Raw genomic sequence first — 26814 nt, 5'->3', positions numbered from 1 at the left:
TGAATTTTAAATAAATAAATTGAATAATTTATTTAATTAAATAGAAGAATGTGGGTGATTTAATTAAATTAGATTTAACTAAGTAGAGGAATGAGAATAAAATGAACATTAAATATTCATTTAGGAATATGGTCATTTTTATATGTCTACAGTTACACCAGGTGAACCATACAGTGTTCAATTGGTCTTATCTTCCAGCAATAGGGTCAACAAGATGTAGTTTATTGATCATTATGTCCCATTGCAACCTTTCCATACCCTTCCATTCAAATTTGTTGCCACCTTTTTTGGCATTGGCTGATTCGATCATATTAAAATCCCCCCCTATAATCCAAGGGATGTCTTCCAACCCTGCTAACCAGTTCCATAGATCCCCCCTCTCTCTATAGTCATTAGGGGCATATATAGAGTAGATTCCAAACTTTTGGTCTTCCACTTGAATAGAAACCCAGAGAGCCCTGACACAGGGGGATTGCCCCCAGTTGATCACTTTGCTAGCCCATCTAGGACTAAGTAGTATGGTCATGCCACCTTTACCCTTGGTATGGTTAGTATGAAAGGAAGTAGCCTCCCTCCAAAGACATTTAAAGCTGATTTGTAGGGTGAAGCCCACAACTTTTAGCTCTTAAAGGAGGACGAAATCCATGTCATTATGTCCATTAAGGAATCTTTTGATGATATATTTCCTATCGGGGGCATCAAGGCCTCTGATGTTCCAAGAGATTGTTTTCAGCATGACTCACTTTGTTGGGTAGGGTCCATTTGGGATTTAAATCCCTCAAAACATTTAGGCCATTCCTCTTTATTTGTGATATTGCTAGCATCAAATGCAATAGAAAGAAGGGTCTCCCTCTCTTCTTCCTTGCCTCGGATATTTGTTCAGAGCCAAGAGATTCCTTCCTAGAGGCACTATCTTTACTATTCCTGGGGAATCTCTTCCTTCTAGCCTTCCTGTTTTTAACCATAGTAAACCCTTCCTGTGTATATGTCAAGCCTTGTTCAAAGTTAGTGTTTCTAGAAGTGAAGGGGTTCATGATGATCCTCGTTTCTTGTGTGGCAGTTTGCTCTGCCTTCAGGGCATTAATAGGGGTGTTAGAAGTACAATAGGTATTACTAGCAGGGTCTCTCCTAGTGGCCTTTGAGCCAATGGATGCATCTAAAGGGTCTACTAAGATCTCATCCACAGTAGGTCCACCAGCTTCCACTTCCAAGGTAGAAATATCATCAGTTTTGAATCCAGTAGGACCCCTACATGTAGACAATTCAGGGTCCTAGTTCGAGGCCCTGCTAATGGTATCTATTATAAGTGGAGCACCCCTATCCATGTCCTCTAGGTTAGATATCTACGCTTCAATTTCCAATTTCTGCTTATGAAGGTCTTGCTCAAGAACTTTCCTATCTTCAACAACTCTTCTCAATTTTTCCATGTGCGTTCTGGGATCTCAGACCTGAGTGGAGTTCGGGGATATCAAAAAATTTAGAGGGGTTAAAAGGCGGGGGATGGGCGGCAGAGAGGGCTTCCTTAATATCATTACTGTAGTTCAAGATGGAGTTAACCATCAAGGGGGCCGAGGAGGATTGGGGGATCGGGTGGGTGAGGGGTAGGCGGTTGTGGGGGAAAAAAATCAGACTGGGGGGGGGAGCGGGGGAAGGATCATGAGTAGGGACAGACGAAGGAGGTTCAGAGGGAGCAACCCAAGGCTCGGAGGGAAGAGGACCAGAAGAAGGGGTCTTGACTCTATTGGATTTTTTATTCAATAAAGGGCATTTTCTTCTAAAGTGACCACTTACTTTATAGTAATGGCATACATCTATGCCACCCATGTATTCAATTAGACAACAAAAGGTTTTATTGTCAAGGCAGATAGCAATTTCGATGGGGTAAACAATACCCAGTGCATTTTAGCTATGACATCTTTGGGTATATGAAAATTTCAAACTTTGTGTGCCTAACTAGATATAGGCACTCATCTACTTCATGGCCAACCTCTCATCACACTAACACACTCAAAATAACTAAAATTAAGTTTCATTTCATATTGTATTGATTGAATTCCAATCAGAACCATTTCTAGAAGTGCATTATAATATTAAGGTCAACAAAACCACATCCTTAGACACATTAGATAGTAGTTAATATGCTTTATAAAGGTACATAACCTTGCATTAGAAAACTAACATACAAGTACTTAGTGATAGATAAATTAGGGAATAGTATATATTGAGGGTGATCCCACAATATGTGTCCTATTTTTTGGCCAAAGTAGGACATTGAAATCAACAATTTTCACCCAAATTTCAAGAATATGTTACAGGATGATGTGAACTAGTGATTTATAAATATATTTTAAACAAAATTAAGAAATAATTTATGATTTTTTTACGTAACTATTAATATCTTACTTTATAGTTAACAATTTTTAAAAGGTGACATTTCTACAACATGTCATAACTTTATTAATGTGAAGGATGTACAATTATAATTTTTTATAGATATGTAACACAAATATCTAGGGCACACATATTAAATAACTATTTTTAAAAAAAATGAATTAATTTTTTGTTGTAACAAGTGCCGCGTAGCGGTGAGTACTTGCCTTCATAGTATTGCAAAAAAAAATATTTGTTGTAATTCGTAATCATTATAATTTTAAATTATTATTTTTGATTAAGGTAAATAATATTAAATTATTGTTATATTAATTATGTTTATGCAATATTAACTATAACTCTCACTTCAGTATTTAAAATATAATTAATTATTATAATATTTAATATAAACATTATATTGAAAATATACATTTTTTTAAAACATAATCTTAATTTAATTAAAATATATATAATAATATTATAATTGATCTTAATTAAAATAACTTTTTATTATTATAAAATTGTATAATATAAAAATTAGAGTGAAAATGTAATTTTTTTAATGACTAAATGAAAAATATTTACATTTATGATTAAAATTTTTAAATTATTAAATTATTTTATATATATATTAAAATAATTAAAAATTATGATTTTAAAAAATATTAAAAAATATAATGATTTTGAAAAAATATACAAAATTATAATTATAAAGAAAACATATATTTAAAGTTGTATTTATTTTTTAATCAAAATATTTTTTGTGTAATGCTTATAATGAAATAGTTTAATTTTTATTTAACTTTTAATTTATTTTAATTAAAATAGTGTGAATCAAATCCTAATAAAAAAGATAAATGATTTTCATAGCTATATTTTTAGAAATAATAATATTATTGAAAATATCTATACAAAAAAATCACTTTATTTATAATGTTATTAATAAATAAATAAACATTTAAAATAGACATTTATTTTTTAAATATAATTGTAGAATCAAAAATTGCATAACCCTTTTGCAATTTCACCTACACTTTTGTAGCCACTTTAGTGTCCATTCCCCTAGCATTTGAATAGGCTCATTTCAGCCCTAGCACCAACCTTTCTCCTCTCAAGATGTTATGGACACCTTTTTAGCAACTACCTTTCAATATCAGGTTTGCATTAACTACGTGTTTCTCTTGCCACCCATCTTTTTTTAGAGTGATTTGTTTAGAGACTAGTATGCTACACAGACATCCATGCACTGCACAAATGTCTTGCAACATCTTAATGTTCAAATGGTTATGAGCGTTTTGATACTTATCATCCACTTAGGTTAGTGGAAATGACTTGAAATTTTCCAAAATGGCTTGATAACCCTCTTTCTCTCTCTCATATTCTCTCTTTTAAATCTATCTCTTTTGTTCATGCAAGCTCTCTTAATTCTCTCAAGAAATCTCTCTGGTTCCCTTAGTTTTTTCTTGCTTGCAACAAAAGTCTCTAATTTTCTATAACACTCTCAAGCACTCATAATAATCTTTCTAGCTCTCTTCACTTTCTCAACCCTATCTCTTAATACCTTTCTCACATCTTTAAGCATCTTGGATATTTATCACATCCCTTATCTATTTGATAATTTCATCATTTTATCTATTTATCTCTTTGATCTATCTATATGGCTATTGGGAAGGTGAAAACACCAAAACAAGGATTTGACTGAGGTAAGTCCCCAAACAACCCCAAGCATTTTCCCTCTTCTTCTTGTGTGTAGATTTATTGGAAGAATTTGAATGCAAGAGGGATTGTTTATGTTTTATTTATCTAGTTTCTATTTGTTTCTATTTGTATTTATCATCTATTATTTGTTGCTATGTTTTAACTTCTATATTTTGCAAGTTAATCAAACTATATAGTTAGGTTTTTGCCATTTTCTGAGTTTTTTTTTTTTTTTGGTTCAAATAGACTACAACGTGTTGCACATATGTCTACATGTAGTGCTAGTGTCCTTGGCTAAGACACTTAGATTTGGCCTAAAAACTCCTTAGCACATGATCTTTCCATTTCTGTAATTAGAATCTATATTTTCTTATCTGTAATTAGATATCTTCACCAATTTCACCAGTTGGAGATATCTGAATGTATGTTGTGAAACTGGCTCTCAAGGGAACATAGTTTTTCCCTTTGTAGAGACACTTTTGCACCATTACAATAATGGAATCCAAAATAACTTAAAAGATATAAATTTGCTCCTATAACACCAATTTTTTTAGTGTTGATAAATGACTTCTACAATATATTAAATTTAAAAATATAAATCTCAACTTTATAAAAATTAAGTCTATTTTGAAAACAAAAATCATAATCACTTTTGATTGGTGCAACAATTTATGAATTGGGCTTCAATAACAACTACTAATAAGAACATCAATACCTAGAGGACAATTACTTTAAAAAAAATTTAAGCTATTTTTCTCTATGTGTGTAACACAAATCTTCGCAATCATTGAAAAACTTATCTTCACTAGAAAGTAGAAAATAAATATAATAGTCAAATTTAATATATTCAATATTAAACTCATTGGAAAACTTACTTCGAGTGCAATGATCCTACAAGTTATCTTTTCATATTCATTCCATTTGCTAGTCCAAGACAATGTTGGAAACAATTTATTTTTTAGGAAAATAGGAGGCCTAAAGTAAAAAGGTCACTTTTAGGGCTTTCTTTCCCACAATTTAAAAAAAAAACTTCAAACAAAAGTAATTCCAAAAATTAAAAAAAGGGAACATTCATTCGAAAGTCCCTTTTAATTTCTTTTATGGTAATTTTCATAAAAGGAAGAAAAAAGGACCTTTGAATGAAGATTCTTTTTGACCTATCTTCGAATGAAGGCACCTTCATTGCGGAAATACCTTCAAATGAAGGTGCTTTTAAGTTTTCAATTCCATTTGAGTTCAAAAAATGATGGGCTCACCCTTAGGTATGGTTTATGTCAAGGTATATGTCCATTTTGTGTAATCATATCTAGCTCAACAACTTATGCAAGTCTCCCTTGGCCTAGTGGAACCTAAAGTTGAAGAAGGTCTTATCCTCCTTAGTAAATTGGTTCATAGTTGTGTTAATCATAAGTTTAAGATCTTTGCCCTAGGTTTGGCACCCGTAGTGTTAAGAAAAAAGTTCTAGCTATAGGGATTTGGGACTTACAATTTCAACCATCAACATGGTGAACTAGACTTCTTTCATTTGTAGTTGTTCAATTCTATTAATTGATGGAACTACATCTGTTCAACATACAATCAATTTAATAGAGAAGGCATTTAATAAGAAGTATTTTACTTAATTATAGACCACACTTTTCTGGTCGTGGCTATACTCCATGCAAAACAATACTTAATTATAGACCACACTTTTATGACCATGGCTATACTCCATGCAAAACAACGCCTAATCAAAAACACAAATTTACATAACGCAATTATTTTTCAGTAGATTTTTTACATTTTTACAATATTGAGAAGATAGATTAAGAAAATCAAACCAAGTAAAATTATGTAAAAATCCATTATGATCTATAAATTTTATACTTTTTATTAAATACAATTTTATATGAAAAATAAATGACTCCCACTTTTATTACTTTATATAAAATTCTTTAAAATCAACATGACCAGATTCATTAACATGCATCCAGTGTAATACAAATCCTATCCAATGAACTTAAAGTGGGCCTATAATAAAAAAGCAAACATTTGAAATAGTTTTAGGAAACTTCCAAGCAAAGCCATTTTCTTTAAATTGTAAAACCTTCCAGGAAAATTGTGGAACACGACAACACTCTAGCACTAACGCATGTTTTATGATGATTGAAGAGACCGAGGAAGATTCTCGTATCCTTCTTGCAAACATCACGTCCAATTAATCATGACCGCGTACCCAAATTATTTAATTTGTTGAATCTGCACGAATTCGACATTCGGCAAGCTCAGATTAGATGCTTTACACATTACTTTTGACAGAAATTCCCAGCCTTTATACCTGGGTAGAATTCTTACAGGCTAAGGTTTCGCGGCTCCCTGTCTTGTTGGAGGAGTCGATCGTATGATACTCAAATACTATTATTTAAGTTGGACTGTTAGGCGTTTAAGGAAACCCTCGTTTTATTTTTCAGTCCTAGCAAGTGCATTATGATGGAGCAGATTCCATATGGCAGTACCATCTTTCAAGAATTACAGAGGCAGATAGACGGAGCAGTTCTTGCTCAAGTAAGTTTGCTTTATCTTGGGTATGTTTTAATGGTTACTCAATTATATGAATTTTATATTAAGGGTTAATGGTTTTGGGATTTGCTTTAATGTACTATAATGGCGGTAGAGGGAAGAGCTGGAGCAGTATCAAGTTTGGCTGATGCTCTGGAAGGGTTAGTTTTAAAATAACTGTACTACCCACAACAGAATACATGCAATGTTGGGCATGTTTCAATGGTTACTCAATCGTATGAATTTATATTAAGGGTTAGTGATTTTGGGATTTGCTTAAATGTACTATAATTTCAGTAGAGGGAAGATTTGGAGCATTATCAAGTTTGGCTAATGCACGGGTAGAGTTAGCTTTCAAAAACCTATACTACCCACAACATAATGCATGCAATCTTGGATAAGTTCGAATGGTTGTTCAATTATATGAATTTACATTAAGGGTTATTGTTTTTGGGATGTGGTTTAATTAATATAATGGCAATAGAGGAAAGAGTTGGAGCAGTATCAAGTTTGGGTGATGCTCTGGCAGATTTAGTTTTCAAAAAACTACGCTACCCACAACAGAATGCATGCAATTGTATGGGTGCGAGGTAACTTATGGCTTAGGGCTGTCTGATGGACTGTCTGATCCGAGTATTAATTGAGGGTTTAGTGAAATGAGGCTATAATTTTGACTTTAGGCGTAAAGGGTTTTGAGAAGGTTGCGTGAACTGAGATTTTGCAATGGTGAGCACCCTTTTTAGGTTCGTTTTTTTACACTTTTTAGGTTTTCGTTTCGCCAATTTAAGGGGGACGAGTTTTCTTTTTTTGGGCAATTCAAGGAGGACGAGTTTTGTTTTCTGGGCAATTTCAGGAGGATGACATTCGATAGATGGAGGCACTGGTCCTTTTTAAGGGCTTATTGGCAATTGGGAATTTGGGTTTGTTATTTTCTGAACTGCAAATTAAGGAAGACGACTTTTATCTCCTGGGCAATTTAATTTTGCTTTTAGGGCGATTTCAGGAGGATGGCATTCGATAAATGCGGAGGCTAGTCCTTTTAAAGGACTAATTGCGCTTTAAGAATTTGAGTTTGATCGGTCCTGGTTCTAATGTTTCTGATTTTAGTGTTGAAGGTGTATATGGTATAGAAAAAATACGGTAACAAGAGGTCATGTTCTAGGGCTGTTTGGATTTGTAGGTGTTCTGAGGTGAATGGAATAAATTTGCAATGCGGCAGATTCGGACAATCTGTTTCAGACTGTTGTAGTCTACAGTTTTATTTTTGGGGTATTAGAAGTCATTGGAAGATGGAAAATGCAAGGTACCTATATCAAGGATTGAAGACAGTGTGGTATGCTTTAGCGCAATTGGTTGGTTAAGGATTGCTTCAGAGTGATGCCCAAGGTACATTTGACAGCAAGTGATTCTTGTGGAAATCAAGGTGTAAGCCAATGCGATTCCTGTAGAAGTCAAGATATTAGTCAAAATATCAAGAAGACCACGAAGCCAGATATGAATGGGTAGTTCAGATAAAAGACGAACTCAGTAATAGCATCAAATATGATGTGTAAACTCTAAAACACCTTAAGAGGAAAAGGCTCATTGATTAGCTATGTTGGTATTTTTAATGAAGAGACCTTCAATGCAACCCTGTTTCAATATTAAGGCCGAGTCTAATCTTTGCAATGATTGATTTTCATTCCTTATTAGCATTTAGTAGACTTATACATCTTTTATTGATTTAAATTTTAAATGATTTTATTGGGTGCTTGGAGAATCAGTAACTGAGAATACTAGATGGTTTTCAAATAGCGTTCCTCCAATTAGTAAAAAGTTGAAAAACTGCTACTACTTGTTATGTAGAAGAAGAAATCTTTTGCAATTGTTAGGATTTTGTAGTTTTATGCAAAGTATTGGCCACATTTCAGAAAACCTTTTGTATTATCTTCATGAAAAGGTTGAGAGAATGTCAGACTCTAAAATTTATTGCCAAAATTGGGGACATTCTTGAATGTAGATATTGTTTTAAGTATGAGCTGATTGTAGGTTTTTTGTACACCAAATTTCAGCAGAGGTTCTTCCCATTCCAGACCATGCATATGCATTATTCCAGCTTGCATAGGATTCTGTTGGTTGGAGAGGGAGACTTCTCGTTTTCTTCTTCCTTGGCCACAGCATTTGGGTCTGCAGAGAATATTGTAGCAACATCACTTGACACCAAAGGTCTGGCATTATTTATATTCAATGCTTCCTAATTGGGTATTACTCTGTTCTGACTATTTCTATTTTGACTTTAGACTAATTAGTTAATATATCCATGAATATTTTAAATGCAGAGATGGTTTTAACATTTTACAAATCTGCGGGGAATTCAATTAGTAACTTGCTAAGTCGTGGAGCATGTGTACTGCATGAAGTGGATGCAACCATGATAGATCAGCTGGGGCTCTTCAGGGGAACCATGTTTGATAGAATTGTGTTTAATTTTCCTCATTCTGGCTTTTGGGGCAAGGAATACAGCAATGAGGTGATTCAGAGGCACAGGGATTTGGTGAGTAAGTTTTTTCGGAGTGCAAGAATGCTCGTCAGCTGTATTGGAGAAATCCATGTTAGTCACAAGGAGGGGCCGCTATATAGGAAATGGAATTTGGTAGGAGAAGCAATGAAGTCCGGACTTTTCTTAAAGGAGTGTGTCACATTCAGTATAGCAGATTATCCAGGATACACAAACAAAAGGGGAAGTGGTGTCTGCATTGATGAGAGTTTTCCCCTGGGAGATTGTAAGACATATAAGTTCATGCTCACTCCTGCCGCCTTCATAGAAAAGGAATTGATGCTGGTGAGGGAGCAATCTTATTTGCATGCTCTTCAGCCACAAATGTGGATCTGAGTACAAAAATGTGGGGCTGTAAAAGAGGATACTTCTTTCCAGCTATATTAGAAACTTGCAATCCAGGCACTAATATTTTGACTGTCATAATAGGCTCAATATCTAACAGAGGCTATGGTCTGTCTTTCTCTGAAATATCACAAAGAAAGTTAGTACAGAAATTCAACTGGATGTTAACTTCATAAAAAAGATTTGGAAAATATATTTCAGTGGTCACACAATTGTTCCAAGAAATTATGATAGAATCTAGCTACAATGTAAGACAGTGCGAAGCAGAGAGTGAAATGATATAATCCCATGGATTTTGCTTTCTGGTTAAAAATGTTTTGGCACAGGTAATGCCCCATAAATCATGATATCACAATTACTACCTTTGTAAAGTTAAAAATAGAGCACAGACCGTTGGGCAGCCAGAAAGGCATGTATAGTGAATTTTGAATGTCAAACTTGGGGAAATCATTTTACTTTTTAACTCACTGGTTGTGGCAATCACAAATTTAGAGCTTCTTACCATTGTTTGTGTTTTAAGTTACTATGACTTTGTTTTAGCTTCCTCTGAAGGTCAAGGAATAATTACTTTCCACTACAATTTATTTAGGGGAAATAATTCAACAACAATAAACTTAAGATTTAGAGTTGGGGCTGATAATATATATTCTAACTAATGTGATAATCAAGATAATATGAAGGTATTTTTCTTTAATTTAATGAAGAAAAGTTGTTGCAAATGTTACAAATTGATTTACAATTGAATTTGGAAATTTGGATCCATAAGACAATTGACTTAGGATAAACATTTTTTTTAGCTTGCTCTGAAGTTCATGTCTGCAGATCTGATCTTTATTTGTAGAACGAAACTTTGCACTTATAGTGGTGATCCTGATGCAGGGGTTTGAACTTCACCTGTGGAAATGACTTATTAGAGTTCTGACAATTCCAAAAGTTGGCTCAATTCGATGTATTTGTATATGAGAAAATGGTGTTAATAGACACTGTTTGGGAAAATTGCTGATCAAATGATGATGTACAAAGATTGAAGACAATAGATAGTGATGCAATATGCTCATTGGATGCTGATGCAATGTTAATGTGACAAGATTTTGCTTGTGATGTGGTAGATTCTCTCTATCTTAAATATCTGCTACTTGATACAAATGAATTAGGACAGTCTTCAAGTATGCTACCCTTATGTGCAGTTTAAAATAATTTGCATTTTAGTTGGTTCATAATGACTATTAAGGAAGAGGAATGTAGGTTCAAATTTTAAAATTAGAATTTAAAAGTTTTGGATTTAGATGCATTGTGTAAAAATGACTTGGATCAATTTTGCATAATTGGATCTGCATTGTATTGGTTGATGGTGGATATAATAGCTGAGATTGAACTCTTTGGATGTTATATGTAAAATAAACCTAAAATAAGATTATTTGTTAGTTTTGTGTAAAGATATGTCAATTTGTACACTAGTGATTGTGAAATAAAGGAGGAATCAAATGGGAATGTATTTTTTACCATTACATTTATTTGTGAGAACTAGGTGTTACCTTGCAAGCCTTTGCAATATTTAATTAATGTAATATTGTAAATCAGACAATGAAAATTCTCTTGAACTTTTATTATAGGTGGCACAGAAGAACATCTTTGAAGAGGAGTTACACTTTGTAGTTGAGTGTTTGAGTTTGACAATCGACTAATCTAGCATTGGGAGTTATGCTTGTATGCATGAAAGGTGTCATTTGGGCTTCATCACGAATTGAATGATTCCTTTGGAAATTAATGGTCTTGTAGAAATAAATAGTTTTCTAGATGACTCAACTCAAAGAAATATGCAAAACTCACACTCGTTAGTAAATTAAAACATTTTATATACCAATTACTTAATTAAATGTTCCTCTCCAAATCTTAAGGAAAAGTAATGTTAACAATTTTAGCTTGTTCACTAGCATTACTTCTGATTTTTTGAATTTACTAATTTCTATTTTTAAACTCACCCAACATGTATGGATGCAAAAATAATATCTAAATAGTAAATCATTATGTAAACTTCAATGTCAAATGATACACTAATATCTAATGTAAATAAAGAGAAAGAACAATAACCTAATACTGTCAAATGATATCACCCTATCCAAAAACAATAACCAAGACTATTTCAATGACAATAAGTGATAACACCCTATCCAAAAACAACTATAGTGAATGGAATGAAATCCTTAATAGAAGAGCTAGTTAATCATGGAGATAGCCCTGAAGTTATGATTACTTAATATGTTATTTATTTATTTTCATAGACATATAAGTGTATGGAATGAAGCTTGACTAAACAAAATTAGGTGTGCTTTTGACTCTTTGAATAGGGACCAAAATAGAAAATATGATTTCTACAAATTCATTATGCACACAGTGCAATTATTCTCCATGCATCGGTTATAACATGCTTAATAATGGGCAGTTATTCAAATTATCTTGAGTGACTCGAGCTAACAAAATAACTAATTATTTATCTAATAATTTTATATTTCAATCTTTATTTATTTCTTATAGTTATTATTATTTTTTAAAATTATTTTGTATGAATAAAATTTATATCTTATATTAATACTTATTATCAATATTATTGTCTAATAATTAAATTGATGTCATATTGATTTTATGAATATTTTCTTTTAATGAATTATTATCATTCAATAGTTATATTCTTAGCTCAAAACATAAGTTTTAAATGTGTTGAAGAGCAAGTCATGACATTCTACCTCGAGAGTCTTGATAGAGAGTTAATGGTCAACATATTATCAAGTAATATTTCTCTTGATGGTGAAACTCTCTTTGGGCCCATGCACGTATTGGTCTTCCTTTTTCTTGTGTGTTTTGTCTTATTTTGTTGTTTATCCATATCAATTTTGTTTTCCCCTTTTAGTCTGTATCTAAGAGATATCTAGAAATTTGTTATGCTTGCAAGAGACACACATCCCTAGCTAAAGCCAATTTTATCCTCATTTTGATATTGTCCAAACTTTCTTGAATCCTAGTGCCCTTTTGCTTATGCCTCGTTTTCTCATCATAGATAACATATCTTAGAGATCTTCAAATGGGTCCCCTTTTATCAAAATTCACTTGTGTTTTTGTTGAAAAGAAGCCAAAGTGTAGAATAATGCTTCCAAATACTAAATCTAATAGGAGATCTATGATGTAGAAATTTCTTACAGGTTCTTAACTATTGTAAAGATTAGATTAAACACATATAAAATCAGATTTAAACAAATAAAACCATAACACTAGATATACGTGGGAAAACTCTTTCAGGAAAAACCCTACACTCCAAAAGTCAGACTCAATCATATGTTAAGCAACACCAATAGTTACAATACAATGCATAGAGCCAATGCTTTTCAAGAGTAGTTACAACAAAGAATTCAAGAACAATTCCAACAACATAACAACACCTCAGAAAATAATCAACTTGTCTCACTCAAAAAACAACTAAAATATCAATATATAAATAGAGCTCAACACAAAGAAGAATGTGGCCATGGTTTCCAAAACCATCTCCAACACCTAAAAGGTAAGTTGAGACATAAACAACATCTTGTTTAATCCCATGACACATTGCACATAGCAACTTCCAAAGCAACAACACCTATCTCATCCATAAAGGTCATCTTGCCAAATTTAATGTAAGTACAACACGGAAGTTTCCATGACCAAATAGGTTCCTTCCTTACCTCACACCACATGCCAAAAGTGAGCTCAAACCATAAATGCAAGTTGCCAAAAAATAACTCTCCATGACTCTTCCACCAAACTAGAAACCATTGCAATCATAATAGAAATTCATTTTAGTTTCAAAATAGCAACCTATGACACTAGGAAAATAAAATAAATAGTTAAATAAGCTTGTTTAGACTCTAAGGTTGAGATACCTTATTCCTAACATTTGTCCATTAGCTCCACATGTATATTCAATGTTGGAAGTTGTAAAGATCCCCCAAAAATTTAAGTTAGGTGAACTTCTAAAGTGGGGGAAAAGTTTTGAAGTGTTAGAGTTTCCTTTCCTAGCATACTTTTCCTTGAACTTCCACTTTGTCCCTTGTCTTTGTCAAAGTTTTAGGCTTTATCATAATTGTATGCCTTTTCTTTGATACCCAATTTCTAATGTTTCAAAGCCAAAGATGAAGGCATACATCTAGCTTGTTACTTTTAGGAATGAGGTAAAACAAATCCTTGATTATTGATCCTTTGCACTATGTTATTTTCCAAAGCTACAATTTTGGTTATTCTTTTACCCACAACCCTTGTGGCATGAGTTCTTGGGTATCCCCAATCCCAACTTCTGACATTTCCTTACACATATTGTTTTAGACTTAGAGATGTGAGAATGGCTTTAACATAATATTTTTGCACATGGGTTAAAAGATATTCCCTACTCTCAATCCTCAATATTTTGTACTTTATTATCTTACTAGGTCCAAAATTTTAAACCTATTCTTATTTGATTTCCTTGTAGGATGAGTTGCATGATATCTCCAACTCTTGATCCATGACATTATACACTGTCATTGCTTTGGGATTGTGAGTTCAAACACATCTTTAGTTGAATACTTTGGGGTAGAAATTCCTTGGTAACCCCAATATTTGTCTTCATGTATAATCTTAGAGTAGATGATGTGGAGGTATCCTTATATATCTTCTTTGAGTGTGAGTTATGGAGTATCCTCGATCCTTGATCCATGGCATGATTGAAATCTTAAAACTCTTGTATTTCATACTATTCACTCCAAATTATCTTCTTGCACAACCAAAAGCACCATTAATAACCAAATTTGAGATTGCAATTACTGTAAAGGAATTTCCTTTCCAAAAACTAGTTGTTTATTTGAAGGTTGCAAATTGACATGTAATTTCAAATAGTGGAAGATGAAGATGACCATGGTGTTATTAATATGATGGTCGAGTTTTAGTTATTGATGGTCCTCTTGCTCATTCTAGATTTCTCATTTAGTAATTTTTTTGTGTTCTCCCCTTTCTTACACAGTGAAATCAAAGGGTGCCATTAATGCTAGGGATGATTACAATTAGAAAGAAGATTTTTTTGACATGCCTTAGGGTACCTTTTCACATATTTGAGAAGAAATTCATATGTGATGGCATTGAGGTTGATGATGTCAAAGGACGAGTGATCTTTGCAATTTTGAGCGACCCTACTCCTATTTTGAATGATGCTTGATTGTATTGAATGATATATATTTCTAGATTTTTATTTGTAAAAGAATGAATGAAATAAGTTGTGGAGAAAAAACCAGAACAAGAGAGCTTTTAGGCAATTAGGGTTCACCTCCAACGAAAGTTATAAGGCTTTTTTGTATTGTAATAATTTGAGTTTTATCTCAAATAAATTATATATTGTTGTAATTCTAGAAGAATGAATTAAACATGCATGTCTAATATCTTATGAATGTTTTTGTGTCTATTGTGTGTGTTTCTAAAGATTTTATGGGTATTTCTCATCACATTTTTATGATTTGAAGACTCTACTTGGTTTGCCACCTAGAAGGTTGTGAATTATTTGTAAAGATATTTCTTTTCAATATTATTTAAGAAATATGAGTTTATTTATGTATTACTAAGTCATGTTCACTTTGATATTTTATAATTCAATTTTTTTGTTCCCCTACATGTATAGAGCCTAGCTTATATATGGAATTAAAAGGATATAGTTTTCATTATTATCTAGATTAAGGTATCACAAAGTGGATTTCAAATTTTATATCTATTAGTATATGAAAAATTCCAAACCCCATTTACCCAATTGGATATAAGCACATGTTCACTTCATGCTCTTCCTCCCATCATACTAACACCCTCAAAATAATTAAAATTAATCTCCCTTTTACATTACATTTATTTAGTTCCCCTCACTACCATGTCTAGATGTGCATAATAATATTAGGATCATTAAAATCACATCCTTAAACACTTTACATGCTTTATGAAGGTCCATAACCTTGTATTAGAAAACCAACACACACATATTTAGGGGAAGTGTACCAATAGTCATTTAGCTAACTTCCTACACTCACAGATCCTAAATGGTACATTAAATTTCAATTATTTTTTTCGATTGTTTCTATATGTGACTTAACTACTTATAGCTATTGTTCTGGGTTTTGGGTAGTAATGACACACATTGTGGGATTCATTATGTGCACAAGGGTCAAAAAGTGATCATTTCAAAGTGTCACATGCTACCTACTTAAAGATGCTGCAATGGACAATACTTATGTACAAATAAAGTTGTGTTCTATGGGTACCAATAAAGTTGCATAACTCTTAGAATTAAAATCCAAAAGTTTTAATTATGCTGCTTTTTCGCTGACAAAGCTGCAAGTTTGAAATCTCCGAATATTCGAAGGGATCCTGCTCTTTCCGTCCACGGTGGCGAGCGACGGTGGAGGATCGCCGATGACTCCCGGCAATGACAGACATCCAGGTGTGTTCTCTCCATTAAAAGCATTAGATAGCATGGATTTAAATGTAAGTCCTGGCTTCGGCCTCCCTCCCGATCCCGTACCCTCCTCACATGCGAGCGGACCTGAATGCCCGTCTGATGGCAATAATACTACCTTGCCCATCCCACCCAAACCAGTCACTGCTATACCTACCAGACCCAAAACATTTTCGGAAGCGGTTTCGAACGCAGGCTTTGCGGTGGATGTTAGTGCTAGGTTCCTCTGCCCCGCCTCCGATGGAGCCTCCAACGCCGGTAAGGGCCCTGGGGTTGCTGATAACCCTTTCTCTGTTTTGCCAAATCTTGAAATGCTGGTTGAAATATTGAATGAAAAAAACAGACTTAGGAATTATGCTATTTTTTTCTCTGCTGTCGAACTGGATAAGTGCCCTCCATGCAAGTTTCTTGACGACTGGTTTCACAATTATTGGAGTTTGAAACTAGGTTTCCACATATCTTTTTGCAGACAAATACAGAGGGGCCTATATGTTATTTTCTTTGTCTCGCAGGAAGCACAGGCCGAAGTTGTTAAAAAATAATACTGGAATGTTGGCTCCACTTCATTCCGCGCTCTGGCATGGTCACCAGAAGCCATACACGATGAAGTTATAGCTCTCTCCGCCCCTAGGTGGATTCTGGTTAAACATGTCCCTCCCTACCTATGGCGTTTTCTACCACAATTATTGGAACCCTTGGGTAGGGTCATCCGAATGGATGATACAGTTAGATTGGTACCCCATTTAGATGCCCGCATCCTCATAGCACTCAAGCCTGGAACAGATATCCCGGAAACCCTAAATATTGACATTGCTGAAGAAAAGATTACATGTCCTATCGAAATCCTAGGCGGATTAAATGCCTGTTTTTTGTGCCGTAGAGAAGGACACAGACGAAGAGACTGTCCAATTATCCAAAGGAAATTGGATACTCCTTCTGATAAAACCATTAGAGATAACCCTCCCCAAATCCCTCCCAGTAACAATACTTCCGCCTCTCAACCTGTCCAGCCATCTACCCAAAATGCTCGCCTCAACCCTCATTGCACTCCTCTGTCTTTAGTCTCTGCCCCTCCTCAGATCACCAATTCCGTTTCCCCTCTGCCCACACAATGCCCTGATGCCTCTGCGGGTATCTCAGATGGTTTCTTAACTACTACCAAGAAAAGGCGTAGGAAAACGAACAGAAAGAAGGATGTATTGAATCCGCAAGCCCCTCCCATCTCGAACAGCCCCATCTCAGATTTCCCACTAAATTGTGATCTTACTGACAAAACTTGTATTACTCCTAAAGCCCTAACCTCACATAAAACTCTTAAGGAAATCGATGATAACTGTATCATTGAAGTTATTCCCGCTTGTAATCCCACTATGGTCTCTTGTAACATCAAGCAGCCCATGGAGGAAGACAAACTGATGATGCTTGAGTCAGATTATGAGAATGAAGGTATGGAAGAATTCCCCATTTCGAAAAGACGAGGAAGACCTACGGGATCAAAAAATAAAAACTCTGGAAACAAAAAGAAAGAGGATCCCTCCCCGAATAATGCGACTCCCATCCAGGGAGCGGATATGCAGTGTCTTCCCCTGACCACTGGTTCTCAATGAACTGTATATCCTGGAATATAAGGGGCCTTGAGTCCCCGGATAGGAAATATGTCATAAAAAAATACCTTGACTCTCATCCTAACCTGGACTTCTTGATGCTCCAAGAGATCAAAGTGGTTGATTTCACCCTCCATAATAATTTGGTTTTTCTATGGAAGGATGCAGTTAAGTATCACACCCTTCATTCTAGGGGTAGAGGAGGAGTTGCTCTTCTTGTTAGCCCTAAATGGAGTAACTATATTACTAATCATGGGATATCCCCATGTAATCGAGCTGTCTGGGTTACCATTAACCATAACAACAATTGTTTTGGCATATGCTCTGTTTATGCTTCCAATGATTGGAATGAAAGAATATCTCTTTGGGACTGGATTAATGATCTTCCTGACCTGCCCTGGATTGTGGGGGGTGACTTTAATATGGTTGAATCTCAGATAGATAAGGAGGGGGGCCTCCCCTTTACCTGGAAGGATAGAGAAAAGCTTCACTGGGATAGAATGAAAAGAAATAAACTATTCTTTGATCCTCTTGCTGGAAATAAAGATCTTTCACCTGGAATATGGCACACATGGTGCAATTTTCAGCAAGGGGACAACAAAATATATTCAAGGTTGGATAGGTTTTATGCCAATAAGAATTTTTTCTCTATCCTACCAGATAAATGGGGGAACTCTGTTTTAGTCACATCGACCACGCTTTCTGATCATCACCCCATAAAAACCAGCTTTATTATCAATAGATGCCCGACTCCTCGTCGGTCTGCTGATGCTAAATTCATACTGAATACCAGTCTTCTAAAAGATGAAGATATCTTAGCCGCTGTTAATATTATCAACTTGATCAATAAAAATCATTATCCTCATCTTAATGATATTGAAAAATGGGACCTTAATGTTAGCTCTTGGCAGAACTTTCTTAAAATGATTGGCCAAAAAAGAGCCAAAGACTATAGACGCATTGAAAATACCCTCTCTGCTAACCTTCAGATTGTTGAATCCCGCATTCAAGCCAACCCCTCTGACTTCAACCTTACTGCCCAGCTCATCTATGCTAAGGATACTCTTAGTAAACATCTCTAGGCCAAAACTCGAGGTGCAAAAATTAGATCTCGAGCCAATTGGTTACAATTCGGAGACAGGGAATCAAGATTCTTTTTCAATCTTTTGAAGCATAAACAGACTAATGAAGCTATTGACAGAATTATCATCAATAATCAGGACATTACCAACCCTGATATGATAAAAGATGCCTTTGCAAAATACTACCAGGATCTCTTTACATCCGAAGATTCTGAGGAAGCAAATAACATCAGGAACCAATGCTTCTCCCTTATTCCCAAAAAGATCACCGAACAAGATGCTGCTCTCCTCTCTGCTGAGATCATAGTGGGGGAAATCAAGAAAGCAATCCTTTCACTGCAGAACGACAAGGCCCCTGGCCCCGATGGCCTGCCTGCTGAATTCTATAAAGCCAACATTAGTTGGATCTGTCATGATCTTCTTAATGTATACTCGGCGGCATTAGTTAGAGGTTCTTTAGGTATGAATATCAATAAGGGCATCATCAAACTCATCCCCAAAGATGGAGATAAAGCTCTTATTAAAAACTAGAGGCCGATTACTTTTCTTAATGTCTCCTATAAAATTTTAGCGAAAATCCTTACTCTACGGCTTCAGAACATCCTCCCCAAGATTATTGGCTCAACACAGATTGGGTTCATTAAGGGAAGGTATATTTTAGAAAATGTGATAACTAGCTGGGAAGCTATGCATTGGGCTAAGCAGTCCCAGCAAAACTCTGCCATGCTACTTTTAGACTTCGAGAAAGCTTATGATCGAGTAGAATGGAATTTCATCACCATGACTCTTGAAGCTTTTGGTTTTCCTAGCAGATTTTGTGAATTTGTTAAAATGATGATGAAAGATGTTTTTGCCCAGATTGATATCAATGGATCCTTATCCGAGGCCTTCCCTCTGGGTAGATCTATCAGACAGGGCTGCCCCCTGGCCCCTGCCCTTTTTGTGATTTCCTCAGAAGCTCTCCACTATATTCTTAAAGATCACTCTATGTCCCCTGCTGTTAGAGGTATCCGGCTCCCTAACAATGAAGAGCTCATCACCAGTCAGTTTGCCGATGACACTACTGTTTTCTTTGAAGCCTGTGACAGCAACTTTGAAGCGCTTCAAAACAAACTTAAGACATTTTGCATTATATCGGGAGCAAAGATCTCCTACTCCAAATCTACCTGTCTTGGATGGCATGAAGTTCCTCCTGACTGGAGTAATAGGTTTCAATATCAATGGGGAGGTCCTCACCTGGTGGTTAGATACCTTGGAATTCCCTTTTCTGTGGACCCCTCTCTTAAGGCTATGTGGCTTTGGATCAAAGACAAAATTAACTCCAAGCTTAATAAGTGGCATAACCGTTCCCTTTCTCTTGCTGGCAGGGTTCAAGTTTGCCAGAAAATTCTCTCATCCTATAACATATACTTCTCTTCGGCCTGGTTGTTCAATAACTGTCAGATATTTGAGATCCAGAAGGCCATTAGACAATTCCTTTGGTCTGATGGCAGAGGAACTAGGAAAATGCATGCTGTTAAGTGGCAATGGTGTCATACGGATAGCCTCCTTGGGGGATTGGGCTTGAAGGATCTCAGAACTCAAGGAGTTGCTCTTGCCGCTAAATGGATCTTCCACTCTATGGAGGGTGACTCCCCATGGAAAATCCTTATTAGAAACAACATAGAAATGGGTTTCCCTAAGCATGCCAAATCCTGGAAGGGCCTGCCCCTTGCTGATCTGATCATGGGTAGCTTTCCTATTAAGGTCCATGGATCTGCAGTTTTCTGCTCCATTTGGAGGGCTTGGGAACAGGTTAGAAAGTTTGTAAACAATAAGGACTACCATGATAGTCAAACTCTATACGGCGAAAGATCTATTTGGTGGAACTTACAGCTCTCGGGAAAGCCCTTAGCCCTCTCACAAGGCTGCTCTGCCAGGTACTGGAACAATAAAGGGATATCCCAATTGATTGACCTATTTGAACATAACCAACTGATGCCTTGGAATGATCTCAAAACTAAATTTAACATTCCTGACTCGCAAAAGAAAACATATAATATGATTGTTAAAGCCACTAAAGATCTCCCCATGACCTGCTATGTGGATTCCAATAGGTTCCTTCAGTGCAAATGGCCTGATGGTAACATCTTCAGCAAGATTAAGGCAAAAAATATTTACAATGTTATCAATCATAACAGCTCCATCATTGAACATATTAATGCTCTTTGGTATACCTCCCTTGATAGCTGTTCCTGGAAGAAACTCCTTAACCACCTTTGGAAGGGGCCCATTGAACCTAAAATTAAATACTTTAGATGGTTGTTGTTACTGAACAGACTCCCTGTCAGGAACTTGGAAGCTCAAACTGAATACTGTAAATTCTGTAAGATGCCTGAAACTTGTAGACATATCTTTTTTGATTGTATTTTTGCCAGGAAAATTTGGCAAATGTTTGATATATCTTATCCACTTGATTACTCCATTTTGAATATTGTGACTGGACATATTTATGGGATTAAAAAGGATACTAATCTTTTTTGGTACATTCTCTCTTCTAACATCTTGTGGCAGCTCTGGAAGTGCAGGAACGAGGAAAAATATTAGGACAAACCCCGGTCCCTTACTGAGTTTTACCGTAAACTCACATATTTTAAAATCCTCTTGCAGGTCTATACCATGATGATGATTGATAAAGACAAGCTTAGGCGGTTCCTGAAGACCGGTCACGCCACCTCCTTTGTTTATGAGATGAAGCACGGCTACGAGTGGAAAAAGAACATTGATGACATCAAAGCTTTTGACAAGACCCTGAACAAAATGAACCAAGAAATCAGGCGGAACAAGAACACCAAAAAGGAGGTGCTTGCCATGCCGATCCAGGAAAACAAGAAAGTTGTTTGGATGGAGGGGGATAAGGGATGGACGACCTGGGTTGATGCCATTGATGGCATCCTGCTTTAGTCTGTCTCCTTTTGATGTTGTTTTTGTAGTAAACATGTCTATACTGTATACTCTCTTTTGATCTCCTCGATGTGAGGCCCTGCCTCGTACCCTTTTTTTGCTGCCTCTATGAGGCCCGGACTTGATTACGTCTAACTGTATATTTTGAAATCCTTATTATTAATACAAAAAAAAAGTTTTAATTGTTGAAGATAAAGCGGACAGCTATTAGTATATGTGAAATTTATTAATAGACATTTAATTATCATTTCTAATTTCTTTAAAATTAATAATTAGGAAGTTGGATAAACAAAAGATAAACATAATTTTAACTTGGTAATGGGTGCTCTTCCCGAGTGGCAAATTGGGCAAAACTGTGCATGTACATTTTGTGTATTCATGGAGAGAATTCTAAGATAGCAAGGTCTCTTAAACAATGTAGCTTGACAGCTATAACCATAAGAGTCGGTGGGGGTGCTTAATATATTATATATAGATTCATCACAAACAGTTCGGAATAAATCCAGATCGATCGGGTGAAGGACTATGTTTCATTTTATGAAACTTCCGAGCGAAGCCATTTTCTAAACAATGCAGAGCCGCATTTCCAGGAAAATTGTGGAATATGACAACACCCTACCACTAACACATGTTTTATGATATTTTCAAAGACCAACGAAGATTCTCTTATCCTTCTCGCTTATCCCCAACATAACTGCGAACATCACCTTGAATTGACCATGACATCCTACCCAACGGGCCAAGGTGTCAATTGCTTGGAAGTGGACGAATTCCACAGTCGGCAAGCTGAGATTCGTGGCTTTAATTAACTTTATACTTTAAGTTCGTTATACCTCGGTTGTATTCTTGCATGTTAAGGTTTCGCGGCACCCTGTCTTGTTGGAGAAGTCAATCGTATTGATACTCGAATGCTGTAATTTAAGTTGGATTGTTGGTTTTTAAGGTTACCCACATTTTATTTTTCAGTCTTGGCAAGTCTATTCTATCATGGAGCAGCTTCCATATGGCAATACAATCCTTCAAGAATTACAGAGGCAGATAGAAGGAGCAGTGCTTTCCCAAGTAAGTTTGCTTTCTCTTGGGTATGTTTTAATGGTTACTCAATCATATGAATTTATTTTTAGCGTTAGTGGTTTTGGGATATCCTTTAATGTACTATAATGGCAGTAGGGGGAAGAGTTGGAGCAGTATGAAGTTTGGCTAATGCTTTTAGTTTTCAAAAATCTTTACCACCTACAACAGAATGCATTTAATCTTGGGTATGTTATAATGGTTACTCAATTATATGAATTTATATTAAGGGTTAGTGTTTTTCGGATGTGCTTTAATGTACTATAACGGGGGTAGAGGGAAGAATTGGAGCTGTATCAAGTTTGGCTAATGCTCTGGCAGAGTTAGTTTTCATAAAACTGTAGTACCCACAACAGAATGCATGCAATCTGGGGTATGTTATAATGGGTACTCAATTATATGAATTTATATTAAGGGTTAGTGGGTTTTGGATGTGCTTTGATTTACTATAATGGCGGTAGAGGGAAGAATTGGAGCCAGTATCGAGTTTGACTAATGCTTTGGCAGCGTTAGTTTAAAAAAAAACTATACTACCCACAACAGAATGCATGCAATCTGGGGTATGTCTTAATGGTTACTCAATTATATGAATTTATATTAAGGGTTAGTGGTTTTGGGATGTGCTTCAATGTACCATAATGGCAGTAGGGGGAAGAGTTGGAGCAGGATCAAGTTTGGCTAATGCTCTGGCAGATTTAGTTTTCAAAAATGTATGCAACTGTATGGGTGCCCTGGTAACTTATGGCTTAGTGCTGTCTGTTGGACTGGGAGTCTGCTCCCAGTAATAATCTGAGGGTTTAGTTAAAAGAGGCTATAATTTTGACTTTAAGGCTTGGAGGGTGTTGACAAGGTTGCGTCAACTGAGGTTTTGCAATGGTGAGCACTCTTTTTAGGTTTGTTTTTGCCACATTTTAGGTTTTCGTTTCTCCAATTTTAGAGGATGAGGTTTTTTTTTGGGCAATTTCAGGACGGGTTTTGCTTTTTTGGGCGATTTCAGGAGTATGGAGACACTGGTTCTTTTTAAGGGGTTGTTGGGCATTAGGAATTTGGGTTTGTTCCTTTCTGAACTGCGAATATGTTTTCTCATCTGGTCTTTACTTCTTGGTCCTGGCCCTAATGTTTCTGATTTTAGTGTTGAAGGTGTATATGGTACACGAAAAATACGGTAATAAGAGGTCATGTTGTAGGGCTGTTTGGATTTATAGGTGTTCTGAGGTGAATGGAATAAAATCGCAGTGCCGAAGATTTGGACAATCTGTTTCAGAGTGTTGCAGTCTACAGTTTTATTTTTGGGGTACTGTAATTGGAAATCAAGGGAAGATGGAAACTGCAAGGGTAGCTATATCAAGGATTGACGAGAGTGTGGTACGCTTGAGGGCTAGCTGCTTTGAGGACACTTGAATGGTCAAGGATAGCTGTAAACTGGTATGACAGTAAGGTACAGTTGACGGCAACTGGTTCTTGTGGAAATTAAGGTGTGAGCCAATGTGATTCCAGTAGAAGTCAAGATAGCAGTCAACGTTTCAAGAAGACCCTGAAGCTGGGAGGAGTTAAAAGACAGATAAGAATGGGTATTTCAGAATTCATATAAAAAGCTGATCCAATAATAGTAACAAAGTTGATGAGTAAACACCTTCTAGAGGAAAAGGCTTATTGATTAGCTGTGTTGGTATTTTTAATGAAGAGAGCTCCAATGCAACCCTGTTTAATATTATGGCTGAGTTACTCTTTGCAATGATTAATTTTTACTTCTTATTAGCAGACTGATGCATCTTTTTTTTTTAAATGATTTTATTGGGTGCCCGGAGAACCAGTAACTTGAATACCAGGTGGTTTTATTACAGTACTCTAATTAGTAATTAGTTCAAAATTGAAAAACTGCTACTTTGGCAAAGGTAGAAGAAATCTTTTGCAACTGTTAGGATTTTATAGTTTTATGCAAAGTATTGGCCACTTTTCAGAAAACATTTTGTAATATCTTCAAGAAAAGGTTGAGAGGATGTCAGATTCTTTAAATTTATTGTCAAAATTGATTTTGTTTTCAAATGAGCAACTCTAAGGGGGAGGAGAATCGCTTTGTCCTGTGTGGGGACATTCTTGAATGTGGATATTGGTCTAAATATGAGCTGACTGTAGGTTTTTTGTAAGCAAATTTCTGCAGAGGTTCATCCCATTCCAGACCATACATATGCACTATTCCAGCCTACATAGGATTCTGTTGGTTGGAGAGGGAGACTTCTCGTTTTCTTCTTCCTTGGCCACAGCATTTGGGTCTGCAGAGAATATTGTAGCAACATCACTTAATAGCAAAGGTCTGGCATAATTTGTATTCAATTCTCCCTAATTGTATATTACTCTGTTCTGAATATTTCTATTGTGACTTCTTTAGACCATTTAGTTAATATATCCATGAATATTTTAAATGCAGAGATGGTTTTAAGATTTTACAAATCTGCGGGGAATTCAATTTTTAACTTACTAAGTCGTGGAGCATGTGTGCTGCATGATGTGGATGCAACCATAATAAATCAGCTGGGGATCTTCAAGGGAACCATGTTTGACAGAATTGTGTTTAATTTCCCTCATTCAGGCTTTTGGGGCAAGGAAGACAGCGATGAGGTTATTAATAAGCACAGGGATTTAGTGAGTAAGTTTTTTCAGAGTGCAAGAATGCTCCTGAGCTGTATGGGAGAAATCCATGTCAGCCACAAGGAGGGGTTGACATATGGAAAATGGAATTTGGTAGGAGAAGCAATGAAGGCCGGACTTTCTTTAAAGGATTGTGTCACTTTCAGAATAACAGATTATCCAGGATACACAAACAAAAGGGGAAGTGGTGCCCGCATTGACGATAGTTTTCCCTTGGGAGAGTGTAAGACATACAAATTCATGTTCACTCCTGCTGCCTTCATAGAAAAGGAATTGATGCTGGTGAGGGAGCAATCTTATTGTAACGCCCCTCAACCACAAATGTGGATCTGAGGACATAAACATGGGGCTGCAGAAAAGGATATCGCTTTCCAGTTATATTAGAAACTTCAAATCCAGACACTAATATTTTGACTGTCATTACAGGGTCACATTTTGACTGTCATAACAGGATCTATGTCTAACAAGGCTGTAGTTTGTCATATTTTGATGATTGGGAAAATTTGTCTCAATTTGATATAGTTGTATCTGAGAAAACAGTGTCAATAGGCCCTGTTTGGGAATTTGTTGGGTAAGGATTTGTTTGGCAATTCCTAATTGGATTGACCCAATGATAATGTATAAAGATCGAAGACAATTAGCAGTCATGCAATATGCCCATTGGATGTGGAAGTAATGTTCATGTTGCAAGGTTTCGCTTGTGATGTATATATGTACTAGATTCTCTCTATCTTAAATATGTACTACATGATTTAAATGAATTAGGGTAGTCTTTAAATACATCACCCTTGTGTCTAATTTGAAATAATTTGCAGTTTAGTTTGTTCATAATGACTATTAGAAGTGAGGAATGTAGGTTCAATTTTAAATTTTTTAGATTTAGATCAGTTGTGCAGAAGAGATTAGGTCAATTGTACACTCTTGGATCCCACATTAGAGTGGTGAAAGTTTGATATGATAGTTGAGTTTGAACTCTTGAGTGTTGGAGGCAAAATGAAGCTCAAATATCTTGTAATATGAAACATTCTTTCGAACATCATTAAGGACATGGCATCCTATGGCTAGTGTAAAGTCTCAAAAAGTTTGATTTGTTCATAAGCCATGGACCCCTCTTTAGGGAGAGCCACAAACCTTTTATCAAGGTTAGTGTGGCTTTAAGCTCCGCCATAGACCTACTATAGATCCCTTTACATAGCTTAGTAAACCTTGTGCAACTATTAAATCTACTGAATTTGATGGGTTCGAACTCTAAATTTGATGGCAACTTACTAGATTCAGTATATTTGTTATTTTTAGAAGTAGATATGGTGGCTTTATCAAATGTAGCAATGGTTCTAAATTCAGCATTCCTCCAGATTTTTGTGGTTCTAAATTAATCTGAAGACTTGTAAGGGAAATAAAATATATTAAGAAATATTTATTTCATCAAAATAATCATTCTAGCCGAGGCATAGGAGGAAGATAATATGCAAAAATAGGATGGCA

At 35.6% G+C, this 26814-nt stretch overlaps 2 protein-coding genes across 3 annotated transcripts; both read left to right on the top strand.

Moving 5' to 3' along the window:
• The first annotated feature begins 6112 nt into the window (after positions 1-6112).
• Positions 6113-9950, top strand: LOC131050423 (uncharacterized protein At4g26485). Of its 2 annotated transcripts, none has more exons than XM_057984600.2 (3): positions 6113-6612; positions 8661-8811; positions 8925-9950. In XM_057984600.2, exons 1-3 carry the CDS (start codon positions 6535-6537, stop codon positions 9476-9478), a joined length of 783 nt encoding a protein of 260 aa, XP_057840583.1. In that variant the 5' UTR covers positions 6113-6534; the 3' UTR covers positions 9479-9950. The 2 variants fall into 2 exon arrangements, with proteins under 2 accessions (XP_057840583.1, XP_057840582.1); XM_057984599.2 differs by having other exon boundaries at positions 6178-6612; positions 8658-8811.
• A 12200-nt stretch (positions 9951-22150) lies between these two features.
• Positions 22151-26090, top strand: LOC131050425 (heavy metal-associated isoprenylated plant protein 41). Its single transcript, XM_057984601.2, has 3 exons — positions 22151-22671; positions 24842-24992; positions 25109-26090. The coding sequence occupies exons 1-3, from the start codon at positions 22597-22599 to the stop codon at positions 25660-25662; spliced, it is 780 nt and encodes a 259-aa protein (XP_057840584.2). The 5' UTR covers positions 22151-22596; the 3' UTR covers positions 25663-26090.
• The last annotated feature ends 724 nt before the right edge of the window (positions 26091-26814 follow it).

This window comes from Cryptomeria japonica, chromosome 1 (assembly GCF_030272615.1).
Source record: "Cryptomeria japonica chromosome 1, Sugi_1.0, whole genome shotgun sequence".
Taxonomy (NCBI): domain Eukaryota; kingdom Viridiplantae; phylum Streptophyta; class Pinopsida; order Cupressales; family Cupressaceae; genus Cryptomeria; species Cryptomeria japonica.
This window is presented reverse-complemented; position numbering and strand designations above follow the sequence as displayed.

Excerpts from the sequence above, each read along its gene's own strand:
- LOC131050425 (XM_057984601.2), top strand. The coding sequence starts at position 22,597 with ATGGAGCAGCTTCCATATGGCAATACAATCCTTCAAGAATTACAGAGG. Across the intron at positions 22,672-24,841 it reads AAGGAGCAGTGCTTTCCCAA|AGGTTCATCCCATTCCAGAC; the intron begins GTAAGTTTGCTT and ends AAATTTCTGCAG. Across the intron at positions 24,993-25,108 it reads AACATCACTTAATAGCAAAG|AGATGGTTTTAAGATTTTAC; the intron begins GTCTGGCATAAT and ends TTTTAAATGCAG.
- LOC131050423 (XM_057984599.2), top strand. The coding sequence starts at position 6,535 with ATGATGGAGCAGATTCCATATGGCAGTACCATCTTTCAAGAATTACAG. Across the intron at positions 6,613-8,657 it reads ACGGAGCAGTTCTTGCTCAA|CAGAGGTTCTTCCCATTCCA; the intron begins GTAAGTTTGCTT and ends ACCAAATTTCAG. Across the intron at positions 8,812-8,924 it reads AACATCACTTGACACCAAAG|AGATGGTTTTAACATTTTAC; the intron begins GTCTGGCATTAT and ends TTTTAAATGCAG.